Source organism: Perognathus longimembris, chromosome 17, assembly GCF_023159225.1.
Source record: "Perognathus longimembris pacificus isolate PPM17 chromosome 17, ASM2315922v1, whole genome shotgun sequence".
Classification (NCBI taxonomy): domain Eukaryota; kingdom Metazoa; phylum Chordata; class Mammalia; order Rodentia; family Heteromyidae; genus Perognathus; species Perognathus longimembris.
In genome coordinates, this window is record NC_063177.1 from 19521392 (window position 1) to 19540631 (window position 19240).

The 19240-nt window shown below is 42.9% G+C and overlaps 2 protein-coding genes across 2 annotated transcripts in view; one reads left to right on the plus strand and one right to left on the minus strand.

Moving 5' to 3' along the window:
* Positions 1 to 10223, minus strand: part of Supt6h (SPT6 homolog, histone chaperone and transcription elongation factor) — a 34559-nt gene extending 24336 nt beyond the window's left edge. The window contains exons 1-8 of the mRNA XM_048366090.1: positions 10099 to 10223; positions 3484 to 3626; positions 2638 to 2793; positions 2458 to 2534; positions 1899 to 2091; positions 1595 to 1679; positions 776 to 1049; positions 218 to 319 (exon numbers count right to left, since the gene is read on the minus strand). Coding sequence (XP_048222047.1) covers positions 218 to 319; positions 776 to 1049; positions 1595 to 1679; positions 1899 to 2091; positions 2458 to 2534; positions 2638 to 2793; positions 3484 to 3592 — 996 coding nt within the window. The 5' untranslated portion in view covers positions 3593 to 3626; positions 10099 to 10223. The remainder of the gene's footprint in view (positions 1 to 217; positions 320 to 775; positions 1050 to 1594; positions 1680 to 1898; positions 2092 to 2457; positions 2535 to 2637; positions 2794 to 3483; positions 3627 to 10098) is intronic.
* Positions 10224 to 10340: 117 nt separating this feature from the next.
* Positions 10341 to 17268, plus strand: Sdf2 (stromal cell derived factor 2). Its single transcript, XM_048366105.1, has 3 exons — positions 10341 to 10712; positions 12801 to 12997; positions 16721 to 17268. The coding sequence occupies exons 1-3, from the start codon at positions 10562 to 10564 to the stop codon at positions 17006 to 17008; spliced, it is 636 nt and encodes a 211-aa protein (XP_048222062.1). The 5' UTR covers positions 10341 to 10561; the 3' UTR covers positions 17009 to 17268.
* The last annotated feature ends 1972 nt before the right edge of the window (positions 17269 to 19240 follow it).

A 19240-nucleotide genomic window follows, 5' to 3' on the forward strand; every position in this document is an offset into this window, starting at 1 on the left:
GGCAGTTCAAACCCAGCCTAGGCAAAAAAGTTCATTAGGCTCGATATCTCCAAAATAACCAGCATAAAAACAGAGCTGGAGGTATGGCTCAAGTGACAGAATGCCAACTTAACAACTGTGAGGCACTGAGTTCCAGTACTGTCAAAGAAACAAAACAAATCCCAACACCACCAGAAATAAACAAACACACAAAAACTTTAAGATCTCTTTTGGGTACCTGTAAAGAAATGGTTGGTGTGGCAAAGGCATTTCTGTAGATCCAGTCAGCTTCTTCTTCCAGTTCATCATCTTCAGCCCCCTTGACTGGGATGGAACGGAGCTGCAGTGGAAAACAAGATGAGACTGGCTGGATCGTATATCTCACTTAGAAAAAAGCTAACTTATACCCAACTATTGAGAGGGGTTTTGGGCTAACAGAGGGGTTTGGGCAGAAATAAATTGTTGCCAAGTATGAGATTCAAACAGTGAAACCTCTTGAAATATATTAGAAAGCCAGGAGGCAGGCAGGCAAGGGAGTGATGAGGGGGAAAGCACTGTATACATGAGTGAAAATGTCACAATGAAATTCCTCTTTGTATATTGTTATAAGCTAAAGAAGAATATACTTTCAAGAACTACAAGCAGGGTTATACTCCATCTCCCTTCCTCTAAGACCTGGAGATGGAGCAGATAGAGTTCAGTGATGCTAGATACTGTGTCAAATGGCTCTAAGACTGTTTCTTGTCTACAAAGTGATGGCAGATTCCCCAGAAGGCAGAAGGTTGAAGTTTCTTACCTGGAACCTCTCAGGAAGGTCAGTGGCTCGGATCTCATTGTCCTGATCTGTGAGATGGCTGCTTTCCAGCTCACTAGGCTCATACATCTCAAAGATGCTCCTGCGGCTTACACGCTTCTTGGTGGTTTTCTTTGGGCGCACTCGGATTTCACCCTCAGCCTCATCATCCTCATATTCATACTCTTCCTCCAGTTCTTCATCATACTCATTGTATTTCTCAAATTCATCATAGTCAAAGTCCACACCAAAGATCTCCTGGGCTTCTTGCAGGGCTCTGTGAGAGCAAGAGGCAGCTAGCTTAGGATCACATGAGGGGAGAATATAAAATATGCCCCATGTGACTAAGAAGATGAAGATCGGAGAACCATATTCACTGTGGAGTAAGAGTGAAGATGGGAGGATATTTCTGGGCAAACTGCTATTTATCGTGATTACTACTAATGATAGGAATTGAACAGCAATAGAGCAGATAGATCTACTTTCTGCTAAGACATTATAGCACTTTCTTATAGCAAAAGCTTTCAAATTTCTAAACTTTGATCCAGGCACAAAGTTACATTTAGAAGGCCAATACAGAAATGAATAAGGTGGAGAAGGGAAGCTGAAGCCTTATGTGGGACTCCACCCTAATTTCTTAGGGGCCCCAGCATGCAGAGAGCTCTGAGGGCTTACAGGAGTGGGTGGAAATGACTGCTAGTGATTTTAAAGCACAGAAGCAAAATGGCCAAGAGCTTGGGAATGTTTCATTTTGGGCAAAGGCTTCTGTCCTCCTAAGTGATCCCAACAATGCCTTTATCACATTTATCAGACCCTACTCACGCATCTGTGTATCCAGGAAGTTTTTTCCGCCACTTAGGTTTTTTCAGAGGCTGCCCATCATCATCCACAATGAAGTCGTCAATATCTAGGCAAGAAGGGACAGGTGAGTGCTCAGTTAGGGACTGAGCCTGGGTTAAACAGCTTTAGTTCCTGCTAGTAAAAAGGGCAGGGTGGTTTCTAAAAGGAAATTTCCCTTGTGTCAAATGCTAGGGGCTGTAGCATGGTTTTCATACTGTTCCTACAAAGACACCAGAAAATCCCCCAAATCATCTAAACACTGGCTTTCCTGCCCAGTGCCACACACCTGACTCTTCATCATCTTCTTCCTCTTCCTCCGGAGGAGCCATGGGGGCCTCCACAGCCTCCTGTCCTTCTTCCCCTTCCCCATCCTGGAAGATTTCCTCTGCAATAGCCTCTTTTTCGTGTTCCTCCTTGCCATACTCCTCTTCATCATCATCTTCATCATCTGACATTTTTTTGACTCGTCGGTACTTTTGCTGGTGGTGAGAAAGCTTGCCTTGTCAGGATCTGAGGAGCCTGCCCTAAGGATACCTACTCTTCCAATCTCATTTCCAGCTTCCTACCACAATTACACTTGCTAAGGGAGATAGGAAAAAGAACATGCTGAAAGATGCTCTTTCAGACCCAAGGACCACCTTGGAAACAGATAAGCCCTTACCCAATAAGTACCCGGATACAGGATACAAATCCAGGCTTCACAGTACTGTAATGCTGAATGTCTTTCTCTTTCTTTAGGTTCCCCACCCCAAACTGTGGTGGTGTGCCTCTTCTCCCAAGAAGACAGTTTCAAGGAGGTTTTTCTTTATCCCCAGGGACAAGGATTAAAACAAAACAACACTCACTCCTCGTTTGAGTTTGACACCCAAATTCTCCTCAATGAGGTCAAAATCATCATCCTCCAGGCGATCATCAAAAGAAGCTAAAAAAAAAAACAAAGTGTTACCCATAGCAACTAGGAGGTCCCTTCCCCACTGCAACTTCTATCCCCCTCTCATCAGCCCTGAGGATAGACTACTACTCACTGCGTTTTCTCTTCTTGTGGCCAACATCATCTTCTGAATCACCAGAATCACTGCCCTCCTCCTCCCCTTCATCTTCATCATCGTCATCATTGATAAATCCTTTCAGATTGCCTTGCTCATCTTGATCATCTAAGTTCTCTTCCTCTTCCTCCTCATCTGGAATCATACATGTTTGAGGCACAGAGATCAGGCATTAGGCAGGGAATATAGCAGGGCCACCTGCTTAACTGCAATTATCTATCTATCCATCTACCCATCTATCAAACAAGTACCACGTTAACTCTTCTGTTTTATGTAAAGGTATAAAATATGGCTATCAACTTGAAGCACCAGCAACTGCAAAAGATATTTCCTTTTCCATGTTTACCATCTGTCTTTAGGAAAGATAATCTTCCTAATAATTTTGCCTCCTCACTGGAAGCTTTATAGATACCAATAATCTTATTTCCCTCAACTTACAAATTCAGCAGCTACATTCCTTCCTTAATCCCAACGGCTGGGATTGGCTAGGGATACAGGTAACTGGGTGCATAAACACAGCTAAAATCAGGAAGCATTATATACAGATTTATTTAATGGCTTATTGTTTGTTCCCACCCACTGAATTTAAATTCCCACTAACAAAAACATTAGCTGGGTCTTTGTTTTGTCTTCCTAGTTCTAGGTACAGTGCTTGGCACAAAGCAGACAGATGCTCTAAGCATTTTCTAAGAATGACTGAATGTTCTCAAGCTGGTACCTCATGTGTGAGAACTTCTGTGCTCAGCCTGAGCCTTTCATCAGCAAGAATCCAACTATCCAAAGCTTAGCAATAGTGGGGAGAAGCTTGAGGCGGGGCCTCCTCACCATCATCTTCCTCTTCCACAAACTTCTTGGTGACTCTGGGTACCACTTCTCCTTCATCATTGTATTCTTCCTCAGATTCCTCAGCTTCACTTTCCACAAAATCAGACATTGTTGTAGCTCCTTACAGCCTACCTGAAAAAAGACTAGGGAAGGGGAGGGGATAATGGAAAAATGAGACATGTGATTTTAGAGAGGACTCTTATATCTTCCCAGAAACTGCCTTTTGGCTATCTGCTCCAGTTCTGTCCACTCAAATCATTTCCACTTGAGTAAGGTCCAGATGGATCTTAGCTAGAGCTAAGGGTATAGCTCAGTGGCAGAACATCTGCACAAGGTCTTGCTTTGATCCTTATGCTAACCAGCCAGGCAACAAATAAAATCAAATTTTAATTTCTCCATCTTTTCTATTTCTCATTCCTCACAGGTCTTATGTGTACTTAAAAAAAAATGATTTCCACTTCTGGCCTTTTGGTGGTTAACTGTGTTAAGAGTGCCATACACTTTCTGTCTGGGCTGGCTTTGAACTGAGATCCTCAGATCTCAGCCTTCTTAATATCTAGAATTACATGTGTGAGCCACTGGGGCCTGGATCATACTTTGTTTTAAGCTATCACTGTTGTGAATTCAGTTTTTAAGGCCCTAACATCTTCAAATCAGACACCGGCTCCTGTTAATTGCAAGCCATATGCCCTCAGTCTACTTAACAGACATAAATTGCCAAATTGATGAAAACTATGGCCTTCCTCAGCCCTGGGGTAATCAGTGTCCTGTGTTGCATTCAGCTTGGAGAGACAGCTGTGTTCTCTTCCCACCTAGCCTAGGTTAGTAATAAAGCATGCCCTATGCTATAGTTGGGGAAGGCTTCTAATCAAGCTTAATGCCAAGATTTCCAGGTGAGTCAGAAACAATCCTGACCTGCACTTGCCAGGACCTAGATGTGCAGAGTGCTGCAGCAGCACTAAGATGCCAAGCAGCAACTACTCCAGAACAAAGACAAGAATTACCTGTTTGCATATGGTTATTATTAATATTCCTTACCTGGGACAAGCCTGATATAGCTTGGATTTTGCATTTAATGCTTATAGTCTTCCAAAATTCCCCCACATTCAAACTGAAAATTAAATTTGCAACTGGCATAATCTTTCTAGTGGATTGTTAGAGAAAAGAGTTTCTCCAGGCAGAATCACAGCTGCATCTGTGTAAGATGTAGCTCAAAGAGGCTGGTGGTTACCATGACAGTCTCTGGAACAGGAATGGAGCTAGGATCAGATTGCCACAAGGGAGAGCCTCTGCAGTTCCTCCTATTGAACAAGAAGTTCTAAGAGGCAATTAAGGGGAGACCAGACTTAAAGAGACCTAGTCTGCTAATTCCTTCTACAATGCAGCTTCAATTAATACCCACTTTTTTTTTCTTTTTTAGAGCCAACCTCTGTGCTAGGACTTGGATTATGTAAAAATGAGTAAATAAACTTCCTACTTTGGTGAAGTTTACTATCTTTCTCAAAAATCAAAGAAATAAATACAAACTTAAAAAACTTGTAAATAGGGCTGGGGATATAGCCTAGTGGCAAGAGTGCCTGCCTCGGATACACGAGGCCCTAGGTTCGATTCCCCAGCACCACATATACAGAAAACGGCCAGAAGCGGCGCTGTGGCTCAAGTGGCAGAGTGCTAGCCTTGAGCGGGAAGAAGCCAGGGACAGTGCTCAGGCCCTGAGTCCAAGGCCCAGGACTGGCCAAAAAAAAAAAAACTTGTAAATAAAGTTATGACAAAACATGATTGAGGCTGAGGGTGTAGTTCAGTAGTGCCTACTAGGGAAGAAATCCCCAACAAATAAAGGCAAAATTAAAACAAAATCCTATAATTAAGGCCATATTAAGGTATATGCCAGGAAGATGAGGGTAATATAAAGACAGCTTGGGGAACACTTCAGAAAAGATGAGTTAAGAATGTAGGGCTGGGGATATGGCCTAGTGGCAAGAGTGCTTGCCCTGAGTTCAATTCCCTAGCACCACATATACAGAAAATGGCCAGAAGTGGCGCTGTGGCTCAAGTGGCAGAGTGCTAGCCTTGAACAAAAAGAAGCCAGGGACAGTGCTCAGGCCCTGAGTCAAGGCCCAGGACTTGCCAAAAAAAAAAAAAAAGAGTTAAGAATGTAGCCTGGAAAAAGACAACACGAACGAAATCTTGGTTTAAGAGTCTGGGGAATGGCCTTAGTAGTCTGCAGTGGAGTTTAAATCACATTTCTCATTCTGTATTTTGTAATCAAGGGCATAGGTCTATTTGATAAGTAGTAACCGGTGAGTACTCTTTGAGAATAAAAAACCTGGGAGTTTAGTAAACTTTAGTAAGTAACATTTCAGTCAACTTAAATTTTCTTAAACCTTTAACTTTAACTTCATGTTAAAATAGGCCAGGTGTGGTGATAGATGCCTGTAATCTTAGCTACCAGGAGGCATAGGTAGGAAGATCACCATCCAATGCGGACCCAGGGCAAAAATGTGGAAAATTTTTATAAAATAACTAAACCAAAAGATGACCAAAGACATAATTCATGTGGTAGAGTCTGTCTAGCAAAGGCAAAGCTCTCAATTCAAATCCCATACTACCAAAAATAAAATTTAAAAAAAACAACAACAAAAAAACAGCTCAGGCATGATGGCATATACCTATATACCTATGAGGGGAGGCTGAAGGCAAGTGGAGGCCAAGGCAACTTGGATGTCACCCTGGTCTAAACAACAAAACCCCAAAACAGATGAGGATACTATATGGGATCCCATAATATGGAAAGCTAACTTGGCTTTGACCTTAAGAGTAAGGAATGAGCAAACAGAAAAGATTTCTTCCAGAGGTGGAAAAAATTCCAAAGGATTTTTCATTGTATCCTAGAGGTACTAGGGAGCTACTAAATGGTTTTAAACAAAGAACTGATTTACTTGTCAATTAAAAAAATACTCAGCAAGTGCCTAGCACCTGACAGAATGTGAGCAACAAGGTCCTTGCCCTATAACTTGTATCCTGGTCTAGGTTACAAACTACAAACAAAACAGACCATGCTTAAGTTCAAGGAAGAAATATATATCCTTGCCTTTGAGATAAATTTAATTGTGCCAAGACATCAAGGATGTATAGAATGCAGCATACGGAGCCAAGAGCAAAGGATTTGGTAGTAGTCAAGAACTTGGCTGTATCCTAAGGTGGTATCCTAAGGCCAATGTGACTAGGTCATGGTGAAGGTAGCAAAATGAGAGGAGGGGCTTGCTCAAGCAGGGCATGAAGGCCATGGAAAGCCACTGGAGTTATTATTAATTTTTTTTTTCTGTGTGCCTGGGCTCTGTCTCTAGAATTTTTGTGCTCAAGGCTACTGCTCTAGTACTTGAGACAAGCTCCAATTCTTGCTTTTTTTTTGTTGGTTAATTAGATAAAACTGGCAGACTTTCTTGCCTGGGCTGGCTTCCAACTTCAACTCTCAGATCTTAGCCTCTTGAGTAGCTAGGATTACAGGCATGAACCATTAGAGCCTAGCCACACCTCTGGAGTTTTAAGTGGAGAAATGATAACAAGCTAACTTGACAGGATCCTGGTAGATGGAAAATGGATGGGATGAGAATTTGAGTAGCATCATAGGGAAAATACTGTGGTAACCCAAGAAAAGGATGATGGTGGCTTTGGATAGGCTGGTTGCAGTGAAGAAAAGAAGACAGGTTTGAACTATATTTTGGAGCTAAAAGTTACAGGACTTAATGAAAGGATGGCAAAGAGCAGTAAGAGAAAATAATCAGAGACGATTCTTAGGAGGCTTGGCTTTGGTAGTCATGTGGATGTGAAGACTACCTGTGAGATGGGAACACTAGGTTTGGAATGATGAGAAACCATTAATTTTATTTTGGTTATGTCAGCTCTGGGGTGCCTAGGAGATATCTAAATGTAGATAATTAAGCAGGCATTCTGACATTATAATTCTGGAGCACATAAAAAAATTGGACCAGATATTTAAACCTGGAAGTTGCCAGCTTTGAAATGGTAAAAGTCCATCAGGACTTTTATCTAAGTACACTGAGGATTCAGCAACAAACACTGAGAAAAATCTAACATTTTGACATTGGATAGAGAGGAAAAAGTGTCTAATAAAGGAGAGTGAAGGACTCAGGAGGCTGACACAGGAGAATTGCAAGTTTAAAAATAGCACAGGCTACATAGCAAGACATTGTCTCAAACTGAAAAGGATCAGTCAGATAAATGAAAAAAATCTAAGAGTGAAGTGTTAGTGAAGACAAGAAAGAATTTTAAGAAAGGAAGCTAGGTTCTGGTAGTTCAAGCCCTGTACTCCAAGCTACTCAAGAGGCTGAGATCAAGAGGCGGAGGATCGAAGTTCAAAGTCAGTAAAGTCAGTGCAGAGGGAAAAAAAAGTCCATGAGATTTACTTCCAATTAACCTCCAAAAGCCAGAAGTAGACCTGTGGTTCAAGTGGTAGAGCTCTACCTTGAGCAAAAAAGCTCAAGGACAGGGCCTAGGCCCTAAATTCAAGCCCCAGTACAGGTATGCGTGCACCCACATTTGCACCCACATATATACACCAGTGCGCACACGCAAATATGCACACACACATACATACACACACACAGCAGCTGTTACATACTCCAGATACTGAGAAAGATAAGAGCAACACAGAAGTTATGGATGAACCATAAAAGCAATCTCCATGGACAGATAAAAAGCCAGATTAGTATGCTTTGAAGCATGAATACAAAGTGAGAAAGTTGAACTGGCAAAAGTAGACATCTGGTTATGAAGGAAAATTTAAAAATTAGGATGATAATGAAGCCAGGTACATATCTGTCATTCCAGCTTCAAACTACCGACCAAAACTCTATCTCAAAAGAAAAAAAAAAGGATAAGGTAGGGTGTGGTGGTTCACGCCTATAATCCTAGCTACTTAGAAGGCTGAGATCTGAGGATCGAGGTTCAAAGCTAGCCTAGGAAAGAAAGTCAGTGACACTGCTGAGCCCTTTCTGGCTTTTTCTGTGGTACTGAAGAATTGAGCCCAGGAGTTCATACATGCTAGGCAAGCATTCTACCACTAAGCCACATTCCCAGCCCCCCCATGAATTAACCACTAGATTTAACCACCAATTAACCACTAGAAAAACTGTAAGTAGAGCTGTGGCTCAAGTGATAGAGTGACAGCCTTAAGCAAAAGAATTCAGGGACAGCATCCAGGCCCTGAGTTCAAGCCCTATGATGACTGACCCCCTTCCCGCCCTCAAAAAAAAAAAAGGGGGGGGATGATAGTTGAAGATGCATGTGAAGGAGTGTAGGACACGAGAACTGAAAGTTGAGAGACAGGACTTGGTGACTGATTGGGACCGAGAACTCAGAAGCAGGTGCAAATTTATTTGCCTCCAAGGATCATGCTTCCACCACAATAGGTGAACTTCCCTTCTTGTGAAGGAGGCCTTCAGAAGAAAAGACTGTAAATGCTAATTCCTCATTGTACCACTTTCGGATGTGATTAATGCCATCAGATTAAAGCTTCTTAAGAGTATAATACTTCACTAAACTAATCTAATGTGAAACCACACAAGTCAACTGAATAAAATTCACTTCACGTTGGAAAAGGGTCTTAAATTCACAGCTGTTAGAGCAATTAAGCTTCCTTATTTTATTTTATTTTTTGAGACACAATCTAAGTAGGCATCCCAGGCTAGCTTCAAACTGATAACTGTCTCAGCTTCTTGCAATCATACTTTTGTTATTAACACACTGAAGACTAAGGAACCCTTAATTTCAACCCCTACACCAGTACACACGACAGTAAACGTTTCTTCCAAAGAAATAAATCAATCAAATTCGTTATTGTTCATACTCTGGCTTAGCTTTTAAACTCCCTTGCTATTTCTGATATCACAAGGGATTTCCATGTAAGTATTTTCAGAGACTCAAACCTCTTCCTAAAGGAAAGTATCCATCCTAGTGACAATCCAGGGAAACAACTGCTCCAACTAGTTCAAGGGAGTGCCTGGAGAAAAAGGGCACAAACTGTAAGATAAAGCTTTGACTTAACCTATCCTGATGTTCAGTTAGGTCTTTGGAAAAAAGGGGCTTCTATCTCTACAAGACCTCTGATATTTAAGGTTGAGCCTTCCACAAAAAGTTCTATCACACAATAATATGAGAAGAGCTAAAATTTTAGCATACGTCTCTAGACTTATGGCTGAACAGCTGAAATCCCAGTAGGAGTCACATCCCCAGAACAAACTAATTCAATCACCTGATCCCAAGTCAAAAGCACCAGATCCCCTCTATTCCCAATTCTTTCCAGTGGCCCAGTTTTCAGAAGATGCCGAGAGAAGGATAGGACCCAGGAAGCCTGTTGATTCAACCGGCAACCCCAATTCACAGGTTCCGGGTGTTACTGCGTTGAACTAGCCTTGAGGTTCTAAGAAACTACCCGGCTTCCCTTCCCCCCTCCCCCCGCAGAACAGGAAAGGCCAGGGGCCCCTTCTTCCCGCAGACGGCTCCCCAATACCTCTCCCCTTACGGGACCAGGCCCTAGGAGTCCTGTTCCCACCTGACCCATGCGAGAAATACACTCCCCACGGCGAACTTTACCTGCTTGAAGGCCGCCGCTTCCACCGTGCACTGAACCCCCACCGAGGAAAATGGAGTCGTCGAACCGAGACTGGGAAAGGATAGTACGGACCCACCGCACGGCCCCTCCGCCGCCACCGTCGCCGCAGCTGCGTAACGTCATACGTCACTTCCGGCTCTCTGTCACCGGGAGTGGGTGGGCCATTTGCTCTCCTTTACACCCAGCTAATGGGAGGGGAAGTTTGTTCTTCAACCGTCCCAAAGGACAGAAAGCTGGCAGAAAGTTCTCCAGGAAGACAGTTGCCGTAATCAACGGTGGAGGTCGATAGCAACCTGAGCCAGCGTGCTTCTCAGGCCGCTCCGGCCAAAGGCACCACACGGATGAAATGTGGACTTCCTCCTCCCCGTGGTCCCGCCCTCCGTTTCCGGTTCCGGGGAGGGCCAAGCTTTCTTGGAATTGTAGGGGCTCAGTGATCTGGTGAGGATGGTTGTCGCGCCGCTACTGTTGTTGGGAGGGTTGTGGAGCGCCGTGGGAGCGTCCAGTCTGGCTGTGGTTACTTGCGGCTCTGTGGTGAAGCTCCTCAACACGCGCCACAACGTCCGACTGCACTCACATGACGTGCGCTATGGGTCAGGTACTGGGGGAGCGACTGGGTTTTGGGTGGGCTGCGGAGGCCTGGTTAGCCTGGTAGGGGGCGGGGCTTCAGGAAAGCCGCGGGGCGTGGTCTTGGAAGGTTAGGGGTGCCCTGGGGAGGTTCTGGAGGTCCAGAGTGGGTGAAGGGAAGGACTGAGTTCTAAGGCATCTTTAACCTTTACGTTTGGTAAAGCTACTTTACGTTTGGTGAGCTACGTGCCAGGCATGTGTTACCTATGTACTTTCAGCTTTTAACTTCCCAAGAGGGTCGATATTGTTGTTACCTGCGTTTTCAAGATGTGACAAACACTCCGATTACATTAGATTAAATTGCTTGTGAATGACAGAGACAAAAGTTCCATCCCAGTCTATCCAAGTTAGAAACCTGCCTTCACATACACGGACTGCCACTGTTGAGTGCGGGAGAGACAGACATGTAGAAAGTTACATTAAACACTGAATTTTTCAGCTACTGTGCATGTGTGTAGCCGGTACCAAAACCAAGTGCTTATGCTTGTTAGGTGAGCACTCCATCCCTGATCCACATCATCAGCTCTGAATCTTGAAATCTTAAATTCCAAGAGTTCACTCAGATTACACCCTGTTTTCTAGCTCTTTTACATCTTACAGTTGCTCTTTGGCTCCTAGCTTTTGCACACTTCCTCCTTTTTTGGCGGTGCTAGAGTTTGAACTTATGGCTTGTGCTTACCAGGAAAAAGGCTCTTGAACTACTCCTCCAGACTTTTGGCCCTTTTTACTCAAACTTAACATCCTTGTAGAGAACTTGAATCAGTGATAAGCATTGCAGAGGAAAAACTGCTTTTTACTGTATGAAATTATAACGTTTTAGAATCAACTTGTGGGCCTATTCTACATAGATTTAATGAGCCTTTATTTTGTACCTAGTTCTAAGTATAAGAGATATAATAGTAAATTAACCAAATAAAAAGAAAGACAATAGAAAATAGGCAAAACCAGTTGTGGTAGTGCAAGTTTGTAATCTCAGCACTTGGGAGGCTGAGGCAGGAGGATTGTAGACAACCTAGGCTACATAGTGAGACTCAACAAAGCAAGTAAGTTCAAGGATTGAAGAATTAGCTTAGTAGTAAAACATTTGTCAAACATATAAGAGGCCCTGGATTCTACCCCCAGTTCTGGAAAAGAAAAAAGTTTAGCTAGTGAAGTATGAGAGGTATCTCAGATAATTGGTTAATGAATCATGCTGTTTTCTGAGAAGTAGTTCTCTCTAATGGGCTAGTTCCTATTCACAATTCCCAAAACCTGCCTGACCAGTTAAAATTGAGAAAGATTCAGAGATCAATAGGATGCTTTAATAATATATTTTAATAATCAATTCAGGATATTACTTGGTTTTTGTTGGCTGTGGGGCTTGAACTCAGGGCCTTGGCACTGTCCCTGAGCTCTTTTTCTCAATGTTAGTGCTCTACCACTTTGAGCCATTGCTCCACTTCCAGCTTTTGGTGGCTAATTGGAGATAAGAGCCTCTTTTGCCCTGTCTGGCTTTGGACCATGACCCTCAGATCTCAGTCTCCTGAGTAGCTAGGATTACAAGTGTACCAGCAGTGACCAGCGACCCCACACATTCTTATCTAGCACCCTTTGAAGTAAATTGTTGGAATTTTCTCATATTGTACAAAATTAAGTATAATTTATCATATGATGAGAGGTACTCTAAATGAACACATTTATCATTTTTCATAAATATTTTTGAGTATTGTAGAAGATAAACATTACCAAACAGTGTTTCCTCCTCACCCTTCCATACTAGTTTTCGTTCTTTCTTTTTTTTGCCAGTCCTGGGGCTTGGACTCAGGGTCTGAGCACTGTCCTTGGCTTCTTTTTGCTGAAGGCTAGCACTCTGCCACTTGATCCATAGCGCCACTTCTGGCCGTTTTCTATATATGTGGTGCTGGGGAATTGAGCCCAGGGCTTCATGTATACGAGGCGAGGCAAGCACTCTTGCCACTAGGCCATATTCCTAGCCCCATACTAGTTTCTGACTGTACTTTACTGGCCATAGAAAAAAGGAAAGGGTCAGGTTGAGCTTCTTTGCCTTTTTTGACTGCAGGTAGTGGACAACAGTCAGTGACAGGTGTAACGTCTGTGGATGACAGCAACAGTTACTGGAGGATACGGGGGAAGACAGCCTCAGTGTGTGAAAGGGGAACTCCCATCAAATGTGGACAGCCCATCCGGTTGACACATGTCAATACTGGCCGAAACCTCCATAGTCACCATTTCACTTCACCTCTTTCTGGAAACCAGGTAAGCAATGGATCATTGCTGCTCTGTATTGTTCAGTTGGCTTATTGTTTGATCTCTTGGTTCTCTTTTTTTTTTTTTTTTTGCCAGTCTTGGGGCTTAAACTCAGGGCCTGGCTGGGCACTATCTCTGAGCTTCTTTTGCTCAAAGCTAGCACTCTACCACATGAGCCACAGTGCTACTTACGGCTTTTTCTGTGTATGAGCCCAGGGCTCATGCATGCAAGGCAAGCACTCTACCACTAAGCCAGATTCCCAGCCTGAGCTCTTGGTTCTTAACCCTTTCTTTCCCAGATGTAGATGTTTTCTTTTCTGCAGACATGGAGAAATGACTTTGTTTTGAGGCAAAATGGAGACTTTACAACTAGACCAAAAAAAGAAAAGGGGAAGAAAGTAAAAATAAATATCGTAAGGTTAATAACTAACAATGAAAATGTTTATTATTTTCAGTGATTATTATTTTCAGCTAACACATTGGGAAAAAAATAGGTATTATGCTTTTTCCTTTTCTGATGCTGGTGACTGAACTCCTGACTTTTTGCATGCTACGCACATGCTCCACCACTGAAGTATAACCCCAGCCCCTGTGCTACTTATTTAAGCCTTGAGGTTTCACAAGTTATAGACATGGATCTCAGCCTCTTGAATAGCTAGGATTACAGATGTGAGCCACCAGCATTTGGTGACCATGACACTTTTGAGAAATGTTGGTCAGGTATATTTCTAGACAGATATATTGTTGATACGCCTGATGTTTTCATATGTGGAGACTATAAAGAGTTTTAGGACAAGGGTGACAGAGGTAGAACACCATTTACCAACTGGGAGAGAGTGAGGGAAGGGGTGACATTGTCGCAAAAGAAATATACTCATGCCTGGTGCAGCTTATACCTGTAATCCTACCTACTCAGGAGGCTGAGATCTAAGGATTGTAGTTCAAAGCCAGCCCAGGCAGGAAAGTTCATGAGACTTTTTTTTGTTGGCCATGGGGTTTGAACTTAAGGTCTTTGTGCTCTTTCTGAACTCTTTTCCTCAAGGCTAGTACTCCAACACATTGAGCCACAGTGGCATTTTTGTTTTCTTGAGTGGTTAATTGGAGATAAAAGAGTCTCAGAGGTTTTCTGCCCAGGCTGGCTTCAAACTACTGTCCATAGATCTCAGCCTCCTGAATAAGTAGGATTACAAGAGTGAGCCACAAGTGTCTGGCCCATCAAATCTGAAATATTCTTATCTCCAATTAACAATCAAGAAGCCAGAAATATACTCATTACCTGACTTACATAACTATAACCCCTCTGTATATCATCTTTATAAAGTAATTAAATTAAAAAAACAACATTGTACCATTTGCCTCACAACCTATCAGTGGTGCCTATTGTGTACTCTATATGATTTATGATTGCCGTTGACCTCAGTTACCTGGCTGAAGTGGTGTTCATTAGGTTTTTCCCATAAGGTTACTCTTTTATCCCTTTCCATTCTGTTTGGGTCTATGTCCAGAACACACTTAAGTTGTAGAGTTGTGTTCCCCTATTTTATGCTGGAATGTCTGCTTAAAGTATTTTGGATTTGAGGTAGACAATCTGTCTCCAGCTTTAGTCATTGATATCAGTAAGTACTAAAGCATGTATTTTATTTATTATTTTTGTTGGTTATGAGGCTTGAACTCAAGGCCTGGTTGCTGTCCTTAAGCTCTTCTGCTCAAGGCTAGTACTCTACCACTTTGAGCCACAGCCCTACTTCTGGTTTTCTGGTGGTTAATTAGAGATAAGAGTCTCACAGACTTTCCTGCCCAGGCTGGCTTTGAACCATAGTCTTCAGAGCTCAGCTTCCTGACTAGCTAAAATTATAGATATGAGCCACCAGTGCCTGGCTTAATGTGTAATATATATGTTTATTATATATACATATACAATAATCCATTATTAACTGTCTTTATCCTGTTGATCAAATTATTAGAACTTTGGCCATGGGGTGGGGATTGTATTGGGGGTGTGGGTGTGGTGGTATTTGGGATTGCTTGATTTGTTTTTGGAGTGTTTACTGGGTTTGAACTCAGGGCTTCAAGCTTTCAAGGCAGGCATTTTTATCACTTAAGCCCTGCCTCCAACCTCTTTTTGCTTTGGTTATTTTCAAGGTAGCATCTTGCTTTATGCTTAGGCTGGTCTGTTCTACAATTCTACTTCTGCTTCTCTGCGTCTTTGGAGATGATAAGCTCAACTGCTAAGTGTGACATAATCTTACCAGATTTTATGCCAGGGCTGGCCTTCATCTAGCATTTCCCCCAATCTTTGCCTCCCAAATGGCTAGGATTTTAGGCTTGAGCCACTGCTCCTGGATAGGTGTTTTTTGTTTTTTCTTACCTAAAATTATATAGTTAATAGTGTGTATTTAAATCCCACATTTCTGAAATAATTAGTAGCTTTGCTTAAATTATTATATAGAAATTAAATATTTGCCTTATTTTATTTTATTTTTTTTTGGCCAGTCCTGGGACTTGTACTCAGGGCCTGAGCACTGTCCCTGGCTTCTTCCTGCTCAAGGCTAGCACTCCGCCACTTGAGCCACAGCGCCGCTTCTGGCCGTTTTCTGTATATGTGGTGCTGGGGAATCGAACCTAGGGCCTCGTGTATCCGAGGCAGGCACTCTTCCCACTAGGCTATATCCCCAGCCCAGAAATTAAATATTTGAGGAGTGGAATGCAGAGAAGATGCCTGTTTTGTTCAATATTTACTGTCAGTTGTGTTAATTGCACTATATGATAATAGTCACCATTTTATGGAGAAAATTAGGCTCATTTTCTTTTTTCTTTTACACAGGAAGGGATCAAATTGAGATTCAAGGTCTGCCTGAATCCAAGCCCCATCCTCTTTTCAATTTTCTCAAAATATCACTTAAAATCTAGTTTATGGCGGACTGGGGATGTGGTTCAGTGGCAAAGTATATGTTTAGCATGCATGAGATCCCAGATTAAATCCCTAGCACATCAAGAAAGAAGAGCTGGATGCCAGTGGTTCACATCTCTAATCCTAGCTACTCAGGAGACTGAGATACTAGAATCATAGTTTGAAGGCGAAAAGAATCTTTGAGGCTACATCTCTAATTAACCAGCATAATGCTAGACTGGAGGCATAGATCAAGTGGTACAGTGCTATGAGAAGCTATGAGCAGAAAAATACTGAGGACATGATGCCCTTGGTTCAAACTTTAGTACTGGCACAATTTTTTTTTCAGTCTTGGGGCTTGAATTCAGGGCCTGGGCACTGTCCCTAAGCTTCTTTTGCTCAAAGATAGCACACTACCCCTTGAGCCACAGCGCCATTTCTGGCTTTTTCTGTTTATGTGGTACTGAGGAATTGAATCCAGGGTTTCATGCATGCTAGGCAAGCACACTACCATCAAGTCACATTCCCAGCCTCTATTATATTCTTTTTAAAAACAATACTGGAGCTTGATGCCTGTGTGAGATTCTTATCTCCAATTAACCATCAGAAAGCCGGAAGTGGCACTGTGGCTCAAGTGGTAGAGCTCTAGCCTTGAGCTGAAGAGCATAGGGACAGTGCCCAGGCCCAGAGTTCAAGCCCCACGACCAAAAACAAAACAAAAAATCCCAATATTGAAAAGCCTATCATTTGTCTCTTTTGAGTAGCCCTGTTTTTTTCTATTGCCATCTCCTTTCATCAAGACTGAATGTCATAATAATATCGTTACTTTCTGTGTCTTGCAGGAAGTGAGTGCTTTTGGTGAAGAGGGTGAAGGTGATTATCTGGATGACTGGACAGTGCTCTGTAATGGGCCCTATTGGGTGAGAGATGGTGAGGTGCGGTTCAAACATTCATCCACCGAGGTACTGCTGTCTGTCACAGGAGAACAATATGGTCGACCCATCAGTGGACAAAAAGAGGTGCATGGCATGGCCCAGCCAAGCCAGAACAACTACTGGAAGGCCATGGAAGGCATCTTCATGAAGCCCAGTGAGTTGTTGAAGGCAGAAGCTCACCATGCAGAGCTATGAGTCTGCACGTTTCACGCCACTGTCACCACACAGTGTTCATAGACATCCGTTGCTGCTTCATCCTGGGATCTCTGTCCCAAGAGTCTTGGGGAGCGGCCAGGTCCCCACTGAGGCAAAGGTGCATAGTAGAAAACTGGCTGTTTGGAAGATGCAGCCTTTCAAAGTTTAATTCATTGTTCCACCTGTCTTGAGTCAGTCTGAGTAGAGAACCTGGTAAAGGGCCAGGTGCTTTTTATTCACACCAATAAGAGAAATGAGGGAAACTTCCCTAACTGGGAAATTGGTGTTCTTTGGGAACTTGGCATTGTGGGTTGTTAATGTCTTTATTTTCCCTCATTTTTGTTCTTTTCCAAAATGATAAAGAAAAAAAAAGGTTTGTTAGTCTCTGTGTTGTCATTTATTAGTTGGGCTATTTTATGGTCCTCAAAGCCTAAGACTTTTGAGGTGCAGGGAACCTTCATTGTGGGCCATTTTAAGAGGTTTACTTTGGTAGGTGCTGGTGGCTTACACCTGTGTCCTAGCTACTCAGGAAACAAATCTAGTTCAAAGCCAGCCCGGGCAGGAATGTCCATGAGACTTTTTTTTTTTTTTCCCGCCAGTCCTGAGGCTTGGACTCAGGGCCTGAGCACTGTCCCTAGCTTCTTGTTGCTCAAGGTTAGCACTCTACCACATGAGCCACAGTACCACTTCTGGCTTTTTCATATATGTGGTGCTGAGGAATCGAATCCAGGGCTTCATGTATGTGAGGCAAGCACTCTACCACTACGCCATATTCCCAGCTCCCTCTATGAGACTCTTATCTCCAATTAACCATCAAAAAGTTGGAAGCAGGGCTGGGAATATGGCGTACTGGTAGAGTGCTTGCCTCACATACATGAAGCCCTGGATTCGATTCCTCAGCACCACATATATGAAAAAGCCAGAAGTGGTACTGTGGCTCATGTGGTAGAGTGCTAACCTTGAGCAACAAGAAGCTAGGGACAGTGCTCAGGCCCTGAGTCCAAGCCTCAGGACTGGCAGAAAATCAAAACAAAAAGCTGGAAGCAGAGCTGTTGTGATAGCGTGCTAGCCTTGAGCAAACAAAGCTCAGCAACAGTGCTGAAACCCTGAGTTCAGGACTAGCACCAAAAAATTAAAATAAAAAAGAAGTTTACTTGCATTCAAACTTATTTTTTTTTTTAATTTTTTTTGCCAATCCTGAGGCTTGAACTCAGGACCTAGGTGCTGTCCCTGAGCATTTTTTCTCAAGGCTCGAATTCTACCACTTGAGTCACAGTTTCATTTCTGGCTTTTTTGTGTGGCTAATTGGTGATAAGAGTCTCAGGAATTTTCTTGCCTAGGCTGGCTTTGAACTGTGATCCTCAGATCCCAGTCTTCTGAGTAGCTACGATTATCTGTGAATTACCAGCACCTGGCTTGCATTCCAACTTTTTTTTTTTTTTGCCCATCCTGGGTCTTGAACTCAGGGCCTGAGCACTGTCCCTGCCTTCTTTTTGCTCAAGGCTAGCACTCTGCCACGTGAGCCACAGCACCATTTCTGGCCGTTTTTTATATATAGGGTGCTGAGGAATCGAACCCAAGGCTTCATGTATATGAGCACTCTTTCCACTAGGTCATATTCCCAACCCCCAACTTTTTAATCTCTGTAACTATATCTCCCTAACCAACTGATTAGATTTTTCACTAGTTATGGCTAAAGACCCTCAAGGAATACAGCAGATTAATTGTTAGTGAAATGTTTTACTCTGTTAGTGCTGATGAGCTAGGGGAATTGGCAGAGAATAGCCAACAGTAAGTCACTGTTAAATGCTAGTTACTAGTCTCATTTAATCTACACAGAAATGTTACATGGTATCTATGTGGTAGATATTTATCACTGTCTTACCAATGCAGCGTAGAATAGCTAAATAATTGCTTAAGTAATTATAGGTTGTAAATTTGGAATAGATATCTGTCTGTCTGACTTCCAGTTTGTTTTTTTTTTTTTTTTTGTCAGTCCTGGACCTTGGACTCAGGGCCTGAGCGCCGTCCCTGGCTTCCTTTTGCTCAAGGCTAGCACTCTGCCACTTGAGCCACAGCGTCACTTCTGGCCGTTTTCTATATATGTGGTGCTGGGGAATCGAACCCAGGGCTTCATGTATACTAGGCAAGCTCTCTTACTACTAGGCCATATTCCCAGCCCCCCCCCACCTTTTTTTTTTTTGCCAGTCCTGGGGCTTGGACTCAGGGCCT